General features: G+C 41.0%; 1 protein-coding gene across 1 annotated transcript in view; it reads right to left on the minus strand.

Moving 5' to 3' along the window:
- Window positions 1–19,749, minus strand: part of HOOK3 (hook microtubule tethering protein 3) — a gene marked incomplete at both ends in the record, with an annotated part of 90,491 nt that overhangs the window by 13,871 nt on the left and 56,871 nt on the right. The window contains 7 exons of the mRNA XM_082013097.1: window positions 1,942–2,082; window positions 7,876–7,945; window positions 8,538–8,625; window positions 11,495–11,605; window positions 14,998–15,199; window positions 16,441–16,581; window positions 18,709–18,872. Of these exons, the coding sequence (XP_081869223.1) occupies window positions 1,942–2,082; window positions 7,876–7,945; window positions 8,538–8,625; window positions 11,495–11,605; window positions 14,998–15,199; window positions 16,441–16,581; window positions 18,709–18,872 (917 nt within the window). The remainder of the gene's footprint in view (window positions 1–1,941; window positions 2,083–7,875; window positions 7,946–8,537; window positions 8,626–11,494; window positions 11,606–14,997; window positions 15,200–16,440; window positions 16,582–18,708; window positions 18,873–19,749) is intronic.

Below are 19,749 nucleotides of genomic sequence, written 5' to 3' on the forward strand. Positions count from 1 at the left end.
TGTCTAAATCCAATCTCCTCCTCAAAGCAGCTGCATTTACAGCAGATTGCTGGGAACCACAACCAGTAAAAGTTTGGACATCTTTAAGGATGGAGGTCTGACAATATCTTTGGGCCCCTCTTCTAGAGCTTAGAAATGTCTTCTGGGAATGTTTTCCTCCTTGTATTTAGTCAGAATTTCCCCATACTCCATGGTCCATATTGTGTCTGTTGACATTTGTCCTTCCACTGTCAATCTCTGAGAATAGTCTGGCTCTGTCTTCTTGACACCCATCAGGCAGAGGTAGACCACAGTATTACCTCCTATATATGCCCCTTTTTCTTTAGCCTGAACAAACCCAGTTCTCAGTCTTATCCCACGTATCACTTGCTGCAGCGTCCCTCACCTTAGTAGTATTCTGCTGCAATCCTGTGCACACGTCTTTCCTATACTGGGGAATCCAAAATTATACACTATATCCAGATGTGGTCTCATAAATACTGATGGATGAGACATGAAGGACTATTTTCCCAGACTGAATGCCTGCACCCTGGTGAGGACAGCCCGGGTCACAGCTGCAAGGTCCCCAGCTGACACATCCTCCTTTACTGCCCACCGGGGCCCCAAGGCTTTTGCAGCAGCGCTCCCCAGCCTGTTGGTCCCAGCCGGCATTGCCAGGCTCCTCCCAGGCAGGGGCAGGGCTCCCATCAGCTCATTCCTCTGGACTGCTGAGCCCCTCTGAATAACAGCTCTCCCTTTCAGCAGAACAATCACTCCTCCCAATGTGGTACCATCCTCAAACTTGCTGAGAGCATAGTCCCTCCCATCAATCAAGTTCTTAATAAAAGTGATGAACAGCATTGGTCCTGGTATTGAAGTCCGAGCAACTGGTTGCAAGCTGGATTTTCTACCACTGTTTCCAACGCTTTGGGCCCAACCAATTTTCCACTCACTTTACTGTCCACGTAGTCTATATCTAACCATTCTGAACATAAGCATACTATAGGAGATTGTGCAAAAGGCTTTGCTAAGGTAAGCACCGTCCACTGTTTCACTCCTTCACATAGGCAGTCATCTCATTGTCAAGGCAACCGGATTAGTTAGGTATGATTTACCCTGAATAAATTCATGTTAGCCTTTCCCAATTACTTTCTTGTCTCTCGTGTGGCTGGAAACCGATGACAGGGGAACTTGCTTTGTGAAATTTCCAGAAAATGTGCTGTGGCTGACCACTCTCTGTAGTCCTCCAGACTCTCTTTCTTGCCCTTGTTAAGATGAGTGCAGTATTTACTTTTTCACAGGCTTCAGGAACCTTCCCCAATCAAAGGGGAAGATAAGAATAGACCGAGGGCAGATTCAAAGCTTAGATAGAGAGCAGCCCCACAACGGTATCAGCCAGCTACCTTAGTATGCTGACATACATGCTGTCTGGTCCCATGGACATTTGTATGCTGACTGACTTAATCTAGCAGGGTCAGCTAGAGCAGGTTGGCTAGGAACATGTCCTGCTGGGTTTTAAGTATCTCCAAGGATGGAGACAACCTCCCTGGGCAACCTATTCCAGTGTTTAGCAACCATCCCAGAACAAAAAAAAGTATATTCTTACATTTAGATGAAGTTTAATGTGTTTTAATTTCTGCCCACTGCCTCTTGCCCCATTACTGAGCATCACTGAGAAGAGTCTAGCTCCATCTCCCTTAGACCCTCCCATCAGGTATTTATAAACATTGCTAAGATCCACCCTGAGCCTTCTCTTTTCCAGGCTACTAGTCTCTATCCCTCAGACTCTTCTTATATCAAAGATGCTGCAGTCCTGTAATCACATCCTTGTGGCCTTCCACTGGATTGACCCTTGTGGCCTTCCACTGGATTGACTCCAGTAAGGAGTACTAGACACGGTACAGTGAAAAGTATACATCATCGTTAGAAAAGTCAGTTGAAACAGAGAAAAAAACTTCTTACCTGTTTTCTGTCTCCAATTCATTCTTCCGTAAGTTTGCATCATCAAGAAGGCTCTGCAACAAGGCTATCTTTTCATTGTCAGAACCTTCTTGGTTCAACTTTAACATCTTGTTCTCATGCTGAAGGCGAATGAGTTTCTCCCTAAACACATAAAATATGCCAATCTCTATAAAGAGGAAAACATTTTACCACAGGAGATGCAAATATAACATAAAGACCATCTTTACCTGTTTAAAGGAGACAGCTGAAACAACAATCATGTCTTCATAACACCCAAACACAAACCTGATCAAAGGAGTTATAATTGTAGAAAACACAACACAAGGAAGTTGCCTGAGTGCCCATATTAGAACTCAAGAGTACAGCTGCACAGATTTATAGGTAGAATGTGCAGAACACAAAGCTTGGTGCCAAGTGTTAAGGGAGGTTGTAATCTCAGCTGTCATGGAACTACTGCATGAACCTATGCAAGTCAGTTCTACCCTGTTGGTCTGTTTTCACATAATCATAGAGTCATTTAGGTTGGAAAAGGCCCTTAAGATTGAATCCAACCATTAACCTAACACTGACAAGTCCACCACTAAACCATGTTCCTAAGCACCACGTCTACACATCTTTTAAATACCTCCAGGGATGGTGACTCAACCACTTCCCTGGGCAGCCTGTTCCAGCGCTTGACAACGCTTTTGGTAAAGCGATTTTGCCCAATACCCAATCTAAACCTCCCCTGGCACAACTGGAGGCCGTTTTGTCTCATCCTGTCACTTCCTACTTGACAAAAGAGACTGACCCACCTCGCTACAACCTCCTTTCAGGTAGTTGTAGAGAGCGATAAGGTGTCCCTCAGCCTCTTTTTCTCCAGGCTAAACGACCCCAGTTCCCTCAGCCGCTCGTCGAAAGACTTGTTCTCCAGACCCCTCATCAGCTTTGCTGGCTCTTCTTTGGACATGCTCCAGGACCTCAATGTCCTTCTTGCAGTAAGTAGCCCAAAACTGAACACAGCATTCAAGATGCAGCCTCACCAATGCTGAGTTGTGCTGGTTTCAGCTGGGATAGAGTTACCTTTCTTCATAGAAGCTAGTATGGGCCTAGGCTTTGGATTTGTGCTGAAAACAGTATCGATAACACAGGGATGTTTTTGTTATTGCTGAGCAGTGCTTACACAGGGTCAAGGCCTTTTCTGCTTCTCACACCACCTCACCAGCTGGTACGCTGGGGGTGCACAAGAAGCTGATAGGGGACACAGGCAGAACAACTGACCCCAGGGGACCAAAGGGATATTCTATACCATATGACATCATGCTCCGCATATACAGCTGGGGGAAGGAGGAAGCAGGGGACATTCAGAGTTATGGTACTTGTCTTCCCAAGCCCTGCTTTCCTGGAGATGGCTGAACACCTGCCTGCCCATGGGAAGCAGTGAATGAATTCCTTGTTTTGCTTTGCTTGCATGCGTGGATTTCACTTTACCTATTAAACTGTCCTTACCCCACCTCAGGAGTTTTCTTACTTTTTCTCTTCCGATTCTCTCCCCATCTCACTGCAGAGGACTGAGAATGCAGTTGGGTGGTGCTTAGTTGCTGGCTGAGGTTAAACCACAACAGCCCTTTTTGGCACCCAACATGGGACTCAGTGGGTTCAAGATAATGACAGGTTTGACTGGAATGTGCTAGATCAAATTTATAGCCATTGTTGCTGTTCAGCTATTAATCAGCAGGCTTCTGCGCTTGCTATGGAGCTTGCTTGCCTTACTGTATATTAGAGTCCAGTGCTCGTTAGTGGCTGCTTGCTGTACTGCTGCTGATCATCTTACTCTGCTCTGCCTGGGAACATTTTGATAACAGCAATGGCAATGCAGATGGCCAGGGTATTGCTGCTGTTTCTTTGCTGGACAGGCTGGAACTCCAGTGTGAACTTGAGTCAAAGGGACTGTGACCTGTTTCTAAGTCCGCATGAAAGCGGGACACCCTGAAGTGTTTGTGGCCATGGATAAGCCATGTCAAAGCAGGTACACCTCGAAGCACCTGTGGCCATGGTTATGTCTATGCCACAGGCAGGTATACCTCTGACAGGATTGTGGCCCAAGGGTAAGTCCACACTGGAGATGGTGCACCTTGAAGTGACTGTGGCTGTGGATAAATCCAAGTTGGAGCAGGGGAAAGGGGAGGAGTTCATTGCAATGTGAAACATGATGGTCTGGTCCAACGGGACCGGAGGTGGAGACTGTAATGGAAACACTTTGAAATTGTTGTAACTCGGGCTTTGAGTTGTGTGTTACAGGAATTACTATAGCAGGAACCCCTTGTTGCTAGCCAGGCTAGGAGCAAGGGGAGGAGTTTATTGCAATGTTAAACCATGTAACCTGGGCTAAAGGGACAAAGGGTGGAGATTGTAATGGAAATAGCTTTAAATTGTTGTAACCCTTGATTTGAGTTGCACATTACAGGAATTACTATAGCAGGAACCACCTGAACCAAGCACTACAAGAAGCAGTTGCAAGTGCAGCAGTGACCCAACCTGAGCTGGCTTTGATGCCCAGTAACTCCAAAAAACACACCACCTCTCCTGTCCCGAGTAACCACCATAACAGATGGAGCTCAAAGTCATGGACTAAATGAGTTCAGTGGCTATCACTGAACATTTTACAGGGGTGGTCAATAGACTAGGGGAATGATATCTGTGTATTAAATCAAAGGATGGGAAGCAGGGTGGTGGGTAATGAGATACCTGAGCATGACGTAAATTGTATGGAATAAGGGGTGAAAAATGTGCTGGGATAAAGTTACTTTTCTTCTTAAAAGCTGGTATGGGGCTATGTTTTGGATAACGGTATCAATAATACAGGGATGTTTTCTGAACCCATGAGTTTTCTCACTTTTACTCCTCCAATTCTTTCCCCCATCCCACTGGCGGGGAGTGAGCAAGCAGCTGTGTAGTGCTCAGTTGCTGCCTGGAGCTAAACCACAACAGAAGTATAAAGGGACTGTCACTTCCCTAGTACTCCTGGCCACACTATTTCCGACACAAGACAGGATGCTCTTGGCCTTCTTAGCCACCTAGGCACACTGCTGGCTCATGTTCAGCCAGCTGTCAACCAGCACCGCCAGGTCCTTTTCTACCAGGCAGCTTTCAAGCCACTCTTCCCCAAGCCTGTAGTGTTGCATGGGGTTGTTGCGAACCAAGCACAGGACCCAGCACTTGCCCTTGTTGAATGTCATACAATTGGCCTCGGCCCACCGATCCAGCCTGTCCAGATCCCTCTCTGTAGGGATCTGCCTTTCTGCCCTCCAGCAGATCAACACTCCCACCCAACTTGGTGTCATCTGCAAACTTGCTGAAGGTACACTTGATCCCCTCATCCAGGTCATTGATAAAGGTATGAAACAGAACTGGTCCCGATACTGAGCTCTAGGGAACACCACTTGTGACCAGCCACCAACTGGATTTAACTCCATTCACCACAACTTTTTGGGCCTGGCCATCCAGCCAGTTTTTCACCCAGCGAAAAGTACACCCATCCAAACCATGAGCAGCCAGCTTCTCCAGGAGAATGCTGTGGGAAACAGTGTCAAAAGCTTTACCAAAGTCCAGGTAAACAACACCCGCAGCCTTTCCCTCATCCACTAAGTGGGTCACATTGTCACAGAAGGAGATCCGGTTGGTCAAGCAAGACATGCCTTTCAGAAACCCATGCCGACAGGGCCTGATCACCTGGTTGTCCTGTACGTGCTGTAAGATGGCACTGAAGATGATCTGCTGCATAACCTTCCCTGGCACTGAGGTCAGGCTTACAAGCCTGTAGTTCCCTGGATCATCCTTCCAGCCCTTCTTGTAGAAGAGCATCACATTTGATAACCTCCAGTCAGCTAGGACCTCTCTGGTTAGCCAGGACTGCTGATAGTGGAAAGTGGCTGGCTAAGCACTTCTACCAGCTCTCTCAGTGCTCTTGGGTGGATGTCATCCAGCCCCATAGACTTCTGTGTGTCTAAGTGGTGTAGCAGGTCACTAACCATTTCCCTTCGGATTATGGGGGCTTCATTCTGCTCCCCATGCCTGTCTTCCAGCTCAGGGGGCTGTGTACCCAGAGGACAACTGGTCTTACTCTTAAAGACTGAGGCAAATAAGGCATTAAGTACCTTAGCCTTTTCCTCAGCCTTCGTCACTCTGCTTCCCCCTGCACCCAATAAATGAACATCCTCCTTAGCTCTCCTTTTGCTGTGAGTGTACTTTAAAAAACGTTTTTATATGTCTTTTACTGCAGTGGTCAGATTAAGTTCTAGCTGAGCTTTGGCCCTTATGATTTTCTCCCTGCATAAACCTCATGATATCTTTGTAGTCCTCCTGAGTTGCCTGCCCCTTCTTCCAAAGGTCATAAACTCTGGTTTTTTTCCTAAATTCCAGCCAAAGTTCTCTGTTCAGCCAAGCCAGTTGTCTTGCCTGTTGGCTCATCTTTTGGCATATAGGGACAGCTTGCTCCTGCACCTTTAAGATTTTCTTCTTGAAGAATGTCCATCCTTCCTGGGCACCTTTGCCCTTCAGGACTACCTCCCAAGTGACTCTGTCAACCAGTCTCCTAAACAGCCCAAAGTCTGCCCTCCAGAAGCCCAAGGTACCAGTTCTGCTGACCCCCTTCCTTACTTCTCCAAAAATCAAAAACTCTATCATTTTGTGATCGCTATGCCCAGGACAGCCTCCAACCGTCAAATCACCCACAAGTCCTTCTCTGTTCACAAACAACAGGTCCAGTGGGTCGCCTTCCCTAGCTGGCTCACTCACCAGCTGTGTTCCACACACTCCAGGAACCTCCTAGACTGTTTCCTCTCCACCGTATTGTATTTCCAGCAGACATCTGCTAAGTTGAAGTCCCCCCGGAGAACAAAGGCTAGAGATTGTGAGACTTCTCGCAGCTGCTTATAGAAGATTTTGTTTGCCTCTTCATCCTGGTTGAGCAGTCCATTACAGACTCCCACCATGATATATGCTCTCTTTATTCTTACCATAAACACTTGACCTTTCATCACCATTGTCAAGCTCTAGACAGTCAAAATACCCTGTTAACATACATGGCTGCCCCACCACCTCTCCCTCCCTGTCTATCCCTTTTGAGGAGTTTATAGACATCTGTTGCAGCACTCCAGTTGTGACAGTCATCCCACCATGTTTCTGTGATTGCAACTATATCATAGTTTTCCAGCCGCACAACAGCTTCCAACTCCACCTGTCTCCTGTCCCCTCGCACGCAATCATGTGGAAGGTTTCTTCAGTAGCTCAATATTTCACTAACACTGCCTCATTCTTCTCCTTTGTTGTTTCTGAACAAAACTAAAAAGAATTGCTTTAGTAGTAAGGTGCAGCAGCACAGCTGAAAGAAAACCAAATCTCTTCTATTATTAGCTTTCTAGAAAGATATTATTTTACTACTGAACAGTATGTTTTGACCCCATATTGAGCTTTCCAAGTGTTAAAATACTGTATCAGTATCGGTAGAGATAAAAGAAAAGATTTCGTGCAACATCTTAAGATACAATGATTTTCAGCTCTGCCACTGCTGTTTATCCTTTTGCCATGAGACAAAATGGAATTTATCATTTATTCTTACTTTCACAATTTTAGGTAGTTTTTCCCTTGTACAACACCACATTCTTATTACAAACATTCTTGTCTGTTAATGCACATATAAACTGCCGTTATATGAACTCTCTGCAAGAATAGAAGAGACACAATGTGAGGATAAAGGGGTTCTTTTTCCCTTTGTTTTGGAGAACAATACCAATTAAGAGAGGTCAATTGAATTTTGTCTTAAGCATAACAACTGCTGTGCAGAAATCCAAAAGGACCGAAAAAACCCAAACACTAATTGTAGAAAATTTCTAACACTGAAACATCTATGGCTACATTGTAAAGGTTAGTTAAACAAAGCACACATTAACTTACTTTATTTCGGGAGTAACAATTTCTGCTGCTAAACTGTCTGAAGGCTCTTGTCTTCCCAGAGGCATCAATCCTGGGTTAGGAAAAGTAAAAACTTTAGCAAGCACACCAGTAACTTTCTTTAGAAGACCAGAAGTAAACATTGTTCTAGAAGTTTACAGTTTTAGAGTAATGCTAGACAATGGAAAATGATACAAAGTCAGGCTACAGCAAGACAGACAGACAAGCACAATTTCATTTGGAGAATAATCATTCTGTCTTCCTTCTGATTAAGTAATTTTACAGTGTATTTTGTGCTCATTGGCTTATCTAAGAACTACAAAGCTGATCAACATTACACATAGAAATAAACTGCAATACATGAAACATGATACACATGTGACAAAACTCAGTATCTCTTTAAAGAAAATTATGTAACTACACAGAAATCAGAAATACATTCTAAAAACACTACACTAGGGAGAAGACAAATTTCTCATTGACTGAACTAACATATGAGGTTTTCAAATGCTTCAAAAGTTATGAATAGGTAAAGCAGCTTTTCACTGCTGATCTTAGAGGAGCTTATATTTATTCTGTGATAAACAAACGCACATTTAATACTCTCCAGAGAAGTCCTGTAAACTTTAGAAAAGATGCATTTAATCCCCTTATTTGTCCTTTACCTGTAGTGGTGAGTTGACCCTCCTGAGCTTGTATACATCTGAGCTCTTCAATAGTTTCTTTCAGAGAATCCCTTTCTGTTCTTAATCTCTGGATAATTGGAAAGAGAATGAATATAAGTCTTGGCACTACAAATCCATTTCTAACACTACAAATCTGTTTCTAACTGTACACAGGTCACCAAAAGGCACAGCCTTCAACACTTTAAAAAGAATTTAATGCAACTCTAGAAATTATTTTCAAATTAAGGCATCTCAGTCTATCTCATAACAGAATAAACATAAATATTATATACTCATGAACACTTTTTTTGAGAAGGGTTGCTGCTCTGTACTACACTCATGGAGGTAAAAATATCAGGGTACTAGCTTACAAAATCAAGACATTAGTAACACAAAGTTCTGTTACCAGGTAGTAAACAGTATCCACTGGGGTCACTCAACCATCCCCCTTCTCCCCTTATCAGGGCTGCTTCCAAGGGAAAGGCATTAAAAGAGTTAAGAGACAGTAGACCTTTCCTTCACCAAGAAACTATGGTTTAGCCAGGAGTGAAATAAAAGCAGGTGAATACACAGTCAATGTAACAAACAAACTGCATCAACTTCATTTTGTTTGTCTTTCAATAGTGAAAGTGTGAACAGCATTTCCATATCTCCTTCTTCCTGTCTGTCAACTGGCCTTGCCATTCACCAGCATCTTAGCTATGGAAGAAAACTAGTTGCTTGAGGCTCAGTCCAAAGAGAACTGGACTGGACCACCTTGGGATCTAGACATATGTGCTCTTCAGTAGCATCAGGCAAATACTCTCCCAATTTGGCACAAGTCCAATTTTTGCCAAAAGGTTTGGCAAAAAATTAGAATCTATAGGTAGCATCAAGTTTTTGTCCAGAAGGTTGCCAAGATTCAAAAATGAAAGGAGAAAATGGCAACTATGTAAAGCTCCAAGTTACAGTTCGCTCCAAAATCAGACATGTCCAGTACTACTAAAATGTCCAGGTCTGTGTAGTTTTGGAGTTGTGTCGGCTAACAGCTCCTTGCATTTTGTCCTATTAACAGTTTCATTCAGATACATTTTATATTTCAGCCCAAATGGATCCAGGGCTTGGAATCACTTTGGCAAAGAACGTTTTGGTGAGATGTGACACAGCCTTCAGCTGTATTTCTGAATCCTGCAAAGTGAACTCTGGTGCAACTGTCAGAACAATCTGAATAAAGTGTACATTCTGTTAGCACTGAAAGTCATTTCACAAACCCCACAGGCGAAAAAAACCTGTTTTTACCATAAACTACAGAAAAGTCACACAGAGGAGTGCTCAAACTCAGCTGCTGAAAGCCAGGATTCTGTAGTTGGCTACCGTTGAGTCAGAAAACATCAAGTTAGATTAATCAAATATTTTAATAAATAGAAAAAGCTGTAGGGTTTCACTTGCACACTGAAGACAAAGTCACCTCATCGAATCATGTCAGTGCTTATAATACAACACACCAAACACGCTACCACACTTTGCCAGAACATAAAGACAGGGACAAATTCAATTTCAGTAACTGTTTCAAAGGTATAACTGACAAAATACCACTACGTAGTTTATGACCTGTGGTGGGCAACGTTATTGATATGTTTGTGACAACAGGCAACAGAAAGATTAGGTAACACAGGTAGTGAATCATTAATTCAAATGTTGAGAGACTTCAGCTGTAATCTACTTCTCACAGATACTTAATCATCCAAAAGAATGTATTGAAAAACAACATCTGCCCCAAAAAGATGTTGTTTGCTGGGGGGTAAAACAGAAAACTATACGACAATGGCCTGCAATTCAGATCCTTTGTGCAAGATGAAATGGTCCACCAAGCAATGGGTAAGCCACACACACAACCGTACCATTGTCAAACATAATAAAACTGGAAAAACAAACTTTAAATAAAGAGCAGGAAACAAAGCCAAAGCACAGTACAAATACAGTTACTCTGGGCATTCCAATCTGAACTGAAGGGCAGATGGAAGTGATATCAAGGATAAGTGTCCACAACAGTTTGAAAATTTAGTAAAATATCGAATTGAAAGACCTACGAACAGAAAATAACTGAAAACTTTCAATTCAAATGCTATTCCAGTGCAGGGGCTAGAAATTTTTGAAATAATTGGATAGGAAATATGACTATTGAGGGAGAAGCCTACAGAGATCCTGACTGATGGATGGACTTAAAACAAGCCTGCTAACTCCAAGTGCTGGCCTTGGTCTGAGGTAGTCTGAGGCACCTGCATATACATTCCTAAGAAACAAGTAGAAATAAATTAGTGAGATACAATAGTGTGCAAGAGAAGTCCAAAGGATCAGTCTTGGCAAGAGAGGATAGAACAATTAATTGCAGAATCACTGGCAGCAAATGACAGAGGAAGGGAATAGACTGGGATCTGTCTTGGCGATACAAGCTAGATCAAGAAGGAGCTGTCATAAAAGGTAAGATCGCCACAGAGGATGTGTCCCTCCACACGACTCCTAAGCCTGTTGCTACAGTAGTCATGACTCCACAAAGAGAAACATGCTGCTGGTATCTCAAGGAATGCTTTAGAAAAAATGCAACAGTTTAGTTCCAGGATGATACTGCAGAAACCCTACTTTAAATAGTTTTTCAGAATACATTACAATTACCCTAGATGTTTACTAACCTTCTCATGGTAAATGGTCAAGAAACAACTTCAGATTCCAAATATGAAGGCTTTTGTTCTTAAAAATGGGTTGCATGTGTTTTTGTACAGTCACTTTATTCCATGCTGTACAGTTCTTGGGTTTAAAAAGGATCTTTTACACAAACGTTAGAAAATATTAAGTGAAAAAAGACTTCCTAATTTAAAAAGCTTGCTGTAAATGGCTAACTACCATTACCATATCTCTGTGTTATAAAGGACACAAAGTTGCTATCACTACTACCAAAAAAATAACACCTTGGCACTTACATCTTTTTCTTTTTGGAGGCTGTCTACTTTTTCTTTCAGTCGTCTGCATTCATAATCTAATTTATCAGCTTTCTTGGATTCTTCAGATAACCTGTTTTGTAGTTCAACTGCCTGTGAGAACAAGAATCAATAATTTGTCCGCAAATATTAAAACAAAATACACAAGACAAAGTAGCCAATTACCATGCACCATGAGTCATGTCGTAAACAAGCAAAATATAGTTACCTATAGGACATACTAAAAAGTGCTTTCAACAGTTGTTCTGTGTTTCAGCAAAACCAACAGCACTCAAGTACTATGTCTTAGCACAAGCAAAAGAAGCAAAAACTGTGAACTATTTTCAGTACATCTAAAACAAGAATTTAAGCCCAAGTGTGGTTTATAGAAAAAAGCTATATATTTTTATGGATCAAAGAGCTTAGGAAAAGTAGAAAAATCCTCCTGCTTTCAGAGAAGCCTAGGAAACAGAAAAAACTCTGAAGAAAGCAAATTATCTGCACCTTTTAACTCTATTTCACAAGCCTCACTCAGAATTCAATCACCAGTTTATGCAGTCAGGTAACATTTCTTAAGCTGAGATTTTCCTAATAATTTTGAATACACTAATATAAAGGTTCAGCCACAGGCTGAATGGTTTTCTTTACTGCAGAAAGAAACATTGCTAACAAAGTCACATGTACACTTTCAACTACAGATCAGTAAAAAGATCTTAAAATTAGATCACCAGAAATCTGAAAGCTGAGCAGAAGTGATCAGTGAATGGGAGGCAAACCAGTGAAGTCTTGCCTTTTCAAAACTCTAAGCCTTTACTAGCAAAGGCTCATTCCCTGAGCATTAGTAAAGCTCATAACGCAGACAACATGGAAGCAAGTAAGCTGAATAAAGACTGACCTGCAAACACAAAAGCTAAATGAAGACTCAGCTAAAGATGTACAGCCTCTTCTGAAGCAATACATAAGAAGGCTTTTTCATGGCTTTTAGATTACAGAGAAAGTGATTAACTTAAATTGAGAAGCGAAGCAGTAGCCATACCTATATTAAGACTGCATAGTGGTTCTAATTACCTTTTATTTTCAATGTGTATAGCTATAGCAGAATAACTACCAGACCTAAAAACCTGCATGGTCTTAAGTCTTAGAGAAGGACTTTGCTATTATTGTTCTTAAATTAAAGGCTGCAAAAAAAGCACAAGCCTGCCATTTCTGAGATTATCAGATTAAAAAAAAACTCCATCAAAACGTTAGATATGAAAATATTGCATTTCTCAGATGTGACATTCATTGCTGGGTCTATCAGAATAACTGCAGGTGTTAAAAAAAAAAATGCAGGCCTTCACTTGTGATTGCACCCCCGCTTGCAAAATAGGTATATTTTCACCTCAAATGGAAATAAATGCATTAATGTTTGTAATCACTTGTGCTATGATAACGGTATGAAAATAAATTGTCTTGAATCAGGACTTGGGAGTATATAGAAACATATACAGCTAAATGGTAATGCAGAAGACAAAAAAAAAAGTTAACTGCCATCACATTTACCGAGCATTAGCTGACATGTGGAATGAGTAAAGCAGGAATCTTGCAGCAAAGAAAAGCAAAATATATTGTTAAAAATATATCAGAATGCACATGCACAAAGGGGCTGAATCATAATTCCAAAAAATAGTGCTGGAATCTTCACATTTCAATTCTTCATGCTGCAATATGAAATGCTTGTCCTTGCATTCAGAAAAGTGAACAAAAGACTCTTAAATAATCAAATGCTATTACATCTCCCAGCACAATACAGCACCACTAACCTCATCTTACAGAAACTGCTGGAGGAGGGTGAAGATGAGATTTCCTTGCAGATCACTACAGGAGTTTGAACCAAGCCCTTTCATTTGTGCAGCACAGAGCTTCTAAGTCAAAGAAATAAATCCTCTGATGGCAGCATTGTGAGTGGGGTTGGGTCCTTCACACACCAGACAAGACACATTCCACTACACAGGCACACTAGTGCTCAGCAGTGACACAACATCAGTATCCTTATACCTGTCTTAATTCTTATAGCACAATTTAGGATTCCCCAAAATTAATTTTCTGATAGCCCATGATTCACAGGCAGGCCTCAAAAGGAGCCCAGCCTTACAGACACTGAAGGCAAACACACTGTGTGTTCATTTTGAGGCACTGTGGTTAGGTGAAGAAAACTCCTGTCACATGAGACACCTGAGGTTTATTCCAGTCTCAGCCAGTGGAACAGTTTTGTACAAATCAACAGCTCCTCAGACATGAAAATCCACCCATAAAACACAGGGAATGATGAAAAGGAGGAGTGCTTTTGAAGCACAAATGATGGAACTGCCCCTTCCAAAGTCCTTATTGTTGGTGAAATAAGAACAATCAGATGCAGATGTCAAGGTTATACAACTATATCACATGCTCAGCTGTTCACATGAGTGAAGTATTTGTTGCCAGTAAACTTGATACCACTCGTGTGGAAGGCCATTGCTTTCCACATTTACTTTTCCCTTTGATTGTCTGTTACTTCAGGATTTTTCTTGTCCATGTTCTTCTTTTCAGGTGGAATCATTTGGACCGTATTTATAATTAGCCAATAGAGGTTGAAGCTAGCTTTTTAATAGCCAAGATGGCCAGGTGTAGTGAAAAAGTTATCAAGTCTTACGGACACACATTGCTCCTGGGCTTGCAGTGTTGTTAGTGGTTGCTTCTGTATTTTTATTCTGCTGTAAGCTGACACATAGGTACCACTGTGCCATGACCATCCAAGCTTACGAGCAGGCAGAAATAGAGCAGGCACTACTACTTTAATAAACCAGGCTCTGTCTGGCTCTATAACAAGAATCCCAGAATGACGTTACATCAGCATGGCACAGAAGCAGAGAGAAGATTAAGTACATCTTCCACCTTTACAGAAACAGGATCACATGGCACTTTGATTAGCAGGAAGATAAACAGATGCCGTTCACTCCAGAGAGTGTGCTGGTGACATATTTTGTACTCTGTTGCCTGCATTTAAATAACAAGGATGATATGCATCCTTCTCTCTTCATAACTGGACAAATTCAGATGTATTAGACAAAACAGAACCTTAAAAAAAGAGGTTACTTAACCACAGGAAGGAATAACTTACCTCAGTTGTGATGCGTTCCTCACTGCTGGAAATTTGTAAGTGAAAAGTAGGTACTTTTTCTGAAAGATGAAGCTCTAATTCAAGCCCCACTATTGAATATGAATTAGGAATAATTTGAGAAAAAAACTTAACATCTGTTGATGTTTTAAAAGTATGCCAATAAGCATTATTTCTAACTAATGTAAACTTCAAATAAAGATAAGAATTGCAGGAAAGGAGGACAAAGGTAGTACCTACAAAACGTGGAAGTCTTCTAAACACAAGGAGCTGTTTGTTCATAATTTCTTTTTTACTTGGAGGTATTAGCCATGTTATGAAGAGAAAGTGTTGTACAATACAGAGAACTGTTGATGATGTCTGTTCTCACCTGTCTCTTGTATGTTTCCAGCTGACTGCGTGCTGCATTGGCCTTCCTTAGCTCTTCTTCCAGGCTTACAGTATTTTGCATGTACATTGTATTCTTCTCTTCTAAGAGTTTCACTTGTCGTCGCAAGTCACCCAGGTCTTCCAATTTCTTTTTGTATGACTCTACCTGGCTTTCTAATTTGGCTACTTTATCAGAAGAATGCCTGCAGGGACAGATTTGTATCAAATTTATACTCCAAAAACTAACAAAATGAAATGTCCTGAAGCTTCCTCAGTATTTTGCCTTAATGCAGAAGACATTGTGAGACATCATGGGGAGAACAAGAAAGCAATCATACCCTCATATTACTAATGTTTTCACTTTTAAATTGTCTGCTTCCCTCCCATAACTATCTGTCAACTCGAAGAGCTGCTGATGGAGGTACTTTTAGACACCATCACTCTTCCTAATACAGCCGTCTTATCTGCTTCCAATCATAAAATAATAGTTAAAGTACCTTCACTCCCACCCATTTCCTTTCAATTCTAAATCGATCTTTACCCTTGCAAAATGCAGGACTAAAGAATAAAACTTTCTGCCCTTCAATTTGTTTTAATGATAGCTAGGAATAAAATCATAAAGATTCATCTCCTGGGCAGCATATACTTAGTGTCACAGAAGTACCATAACAGCTCTGGAGCATGATTCCTTCTAAAAAAGATTGAACACCAGGCTCCATTCATAACATTTCAGAGTTTTTTCAATCGACCTGGTGCACTGCCAGGACAGCCACAGCCCTCACCCCCAAGCATCCACATGCCCACTGCTATTACAGTCCCCAGTTTCATTTTAGAACTAATAAATTTTAAAAGTAGCCTTGCTAGACTTGCTAGAAAGACTGATACAGGTGGGTAGTGGATAAATGCTCTGAATAACCCATGGCAGCAAGATACCACCACTCAAGGATTATGCTACTCAGTAAAAGGGGCTGTCCCACCCTACAGGCCCCTAGCATCATCAAATCATGACAACTTTGGGTGCTAACATCCAGTGGAATAGACAGCTGTAACAGATGTTGTTTATATTAGCATTATATGATGAACCAAAACCACCAAAGTCCAAATAAGACAAACCCAGGAAAAGAAAGGGTCTAGTTTCCTGATGAGAACCCATGTCCAAGTCATGATGAAGGTGAGCAGAGAATACTCAAGAGACCAGTGAGTGACTTGTTATGACCATAAGATGGTGTATGCTAAGGTTACTAACAGTCATTGATTAGATACATAAGCATAACTGTGTGGTGGTCTGTGTACTTAACTGAAGGATCCAAAAGAATGTTGGCATTGTGGAAGTGTTTATATTTAGTATTAAAATTATTTAAACAAAAGCTAATGAAAACTAACTACATGAATTATATGGATTAAAAGTTAATAATTAAAAAAGGGTTAATGGAGCAGAGTTTACCTGAGTACATCTATCTCATCCTTCAAAGACTGAGCCTCCTCTGCCAATGTAGTAAGCTCTTCTGTTTGTTGTCTCAATTCAGCAATTTCCTTTTCTAGTTCTTCACAGCGTATTCGATAGTCATCTTTGGCAGCTTCTAATCTGTAGGAATGAAGTAAAACAGAAAGTAATTTCTCATCTTGAGCCACAGTTACCTTTCCTCATCATTATCCTCTCTAAAAACACATGAAACAGCCTTCTGATGCAGTGAAGGAGAATAGCAGCCCAATGTGCTTATTCAAAAACATAGAAGCCCACTGACTTTTTTGATGCTCCCAGTTTGACATCAGTCTTACTATTTGGAAGATCACAAGGTAATCTATGTTCTCAGAAAGACGAATCCTGATTTTTTTCTGTCATAGTAATTTTTCACAATGGAAACTCAAACAGAAATTGCCATCTTTTTTCATCTTGGGCCACAGAGAGTTTGAACATGATATCTTTATCCTAAGGTTTTGTTCAGCTGTTCAACTCCTATTCACCTACAACAATACTGACCTGACTGTCAGATGTTCTAAATGCTGTAGAGCTCTCTCCAATGTGGCTTGCTTTATTTATTTACTTACTTATAAAGAACCAAGTCGTACATTTAGTTACCTAATTAGCATGTAAAAAACTCGGGCCAAAATTTCTGGAGTGAACTATTTACATAGAGCATACACAGGCAAAGCTGCATTAACCTGGCAGTGAACAAAGGAAACAACTAAGAGAAACTTTGTCAAAGCTTTTTGAACAAATGGAAGAGGACACAACCTGTAACATGAAGTCCTATTTTTATTTTAATTTCAGATCAAAATCACAACTACCCAGAAAAGGAGATATGGGCATGGCAAAAAAAGTATTCTATCTATTCAAGCAGTCCAAAAAGAATCTACAAGAATGGAGACAAGAGATAGTCAGTAGTTCACCTAAACCATATACAACAAAGATTTGCATCTTAATAGACAAGAACTGTCAAAGGACATGAAGAGGCAACACTGGGTGAAAAAGTGCTGTACCACACTGGGCGTCAGTTAAGCTGTACATATGTCTTGTTTGGTCAGGTAAAACTGTAGAAGGAACAGACACAAATTGCCATTAGAAACCACATGCTATGAAGGCAGGGGAAAGAGGTAAAGGAGCTTGGGAGATGAGTCTCACAAGTGAAAGGGTTTAGAAAAGGCCTTCAGAACCTGAAACTAGAGTAACAGGCAGTGCAGATATTGCATATGGGGAGAAAATCTGTTCAAACAGACTCAGAGAGGAATCATTCCAGACCATGGAGATGAACAAGGAGAGATAAAAGGGGACATGAGAAAGACATGACTACATTATTCCTTTACATTGTACATGTATATAAAGTAGAACACCAGGCACTAGCTGCTGTGAAAGCGAAACGCTGAACATTTTTCAGAAAACTGAAGGCAGAGGGTGTGTCTGAACATGCAGGAAAGAGACTCAGCAAGAGGAAGTGGGAAAATGGCAACCAACAGGCAAAAAAAGGAAAGTTACATGGTAGTCAACATGAGAATTAGAAAAGGGCAATCAAAAGAGGACAGAAAGAGAAGAAAAAATGGCAGTGTAAAGAAACACCATAATTTCATTCACAAAGGATAGGGAAAGTAGAGCAACAAGAATGAAAAGATGATGGTGAAGTAGACCAGCCTTCTTCAGCAGAATAGGTTTACACAGCCTGAAAGCAATAGTCAAAAGGACCAGGAAAGATATTTAAAGAGGAGCTGTATTTCCATATGTTGAGGAAATGCAAATGAAGAGCAAAGCTCGCTTGCAGATAATCTCCACCTTTCAGATATGAAAAAATTTGTTTTCAAACTCTGAGAAGCACACACTTTGCCATATACTAATACCACCTGTAGTACTGCCCACAAAAAGCTTTCAGCTAGGAACTCCTACACCTTAAAAATATAATCAGAATATACATAAAGGAAAGCATGCTACTTTTCATTCTCACCAATTTTGAAAAACATAGGTGAAATGATCGCACACAAGCAATTCAAAATAACTTCAGAGTAGAGAACGACATGTATACAGTATTTCAGCTTTAAGAAACTAGGCATTTTTTTACGCTGGAGCTTGTAAAGTGGTAAATCATAACACAGACATCACTGTAGAAACTGTGGTTATACCACCCATTACACTAATTCATAACTGCCAGCAGAACCAGAAGTATGTAAGTCATGTCTGTTGCCAGCTACAAACAAACAATCTAAACAAGTGTAGCTTTTCTACCTGAATGTTTCCTCTTGAAGTTGCTCTAGTTGTGTCTGCAGCTGCAAATGCCTACGACCTGCAGGGCTGTTCGGATCTTCAATAGAATCAGACTGATTTAACCGTTCCATCAAAATCTGGTTCTCAGCGAGCAAGCTGCTCTTCTCCTCCTGGAGGGCTGCAACCTGTTGTAATAAAAGCAAAAAGTGGAATAACTGAGCTATTCAGCTATAGAGAGCACTTTTTTTTCCTGTGCATAATAAAGTATCAACACAACCCACAAACTGAAACACACAGGCTTCAATAATAACATTTCACAAGAATATACTGTAACATTAACAGGTATTCAATTGCTATGTGATATAACCAATATATTGCAACATATGCAACATGGCAGATACACCACATGGAAAACATAACTGTTCTGAACTGTATTTTGCACAAGCATGTAAAGAAAAAGACTCAGTTATCACAGAAGATAAGATCATTATAATAAAGTCTGCATAGTTTCCCAACAAAGAAATAAACTAGCCCTCCACAGTAAAGCTTTTAAAACTGATTTCCAAAAGTAACAGTGCCTATCAATCACACAGGATATCCAAGTCTGGCTAATCAAGGGATGGCTGTGCACTTCCTAATTTTTTTTAATCCAGTGGCCAATTGCAAGCGTACCTGAAACAGGAACACATTCCCAAAGGTGACTCAGTTTCTGCCAATGTTGTGAAAACAGGCAGTAGTGCAAAGAACCCTAAGTGCTGCAATTCCAATTTAACAGCTGAAGCACAGGTTAATATATTATTAAATAGTATATAGAAGTAATATGCAGGAGGAGGCGGGGAAGAGAGGGAATGTAAACATCTCAACAGAAGGAAATGCTTCAATAAGAGCTTGAATCATCAAGTACACCAAAATCAACCATGACACACAAATCAGCTTCATTAATTCTAACAGTTACTGAACTGCTTGGCAAAAGCCCGAATTATACTCTAAAGTAGGGTTGCAATGGCAATGCCTTTTGGGGCTCCCACTTTACACTCCTCATGTCTTCGGGATGAGGTACAC

This window comes from Phaethon aethereus, assembly GCF_964289735.1.
Source record: "Phaethon aethereus genome assembly, chromosome: Z".
Taxonomy (NCBI): Eukaryota; Metazoa; Chordata; class Aves; order Phaethontiformes; family Phaethontidae; genus Phaethon; species Phaethon aethereus.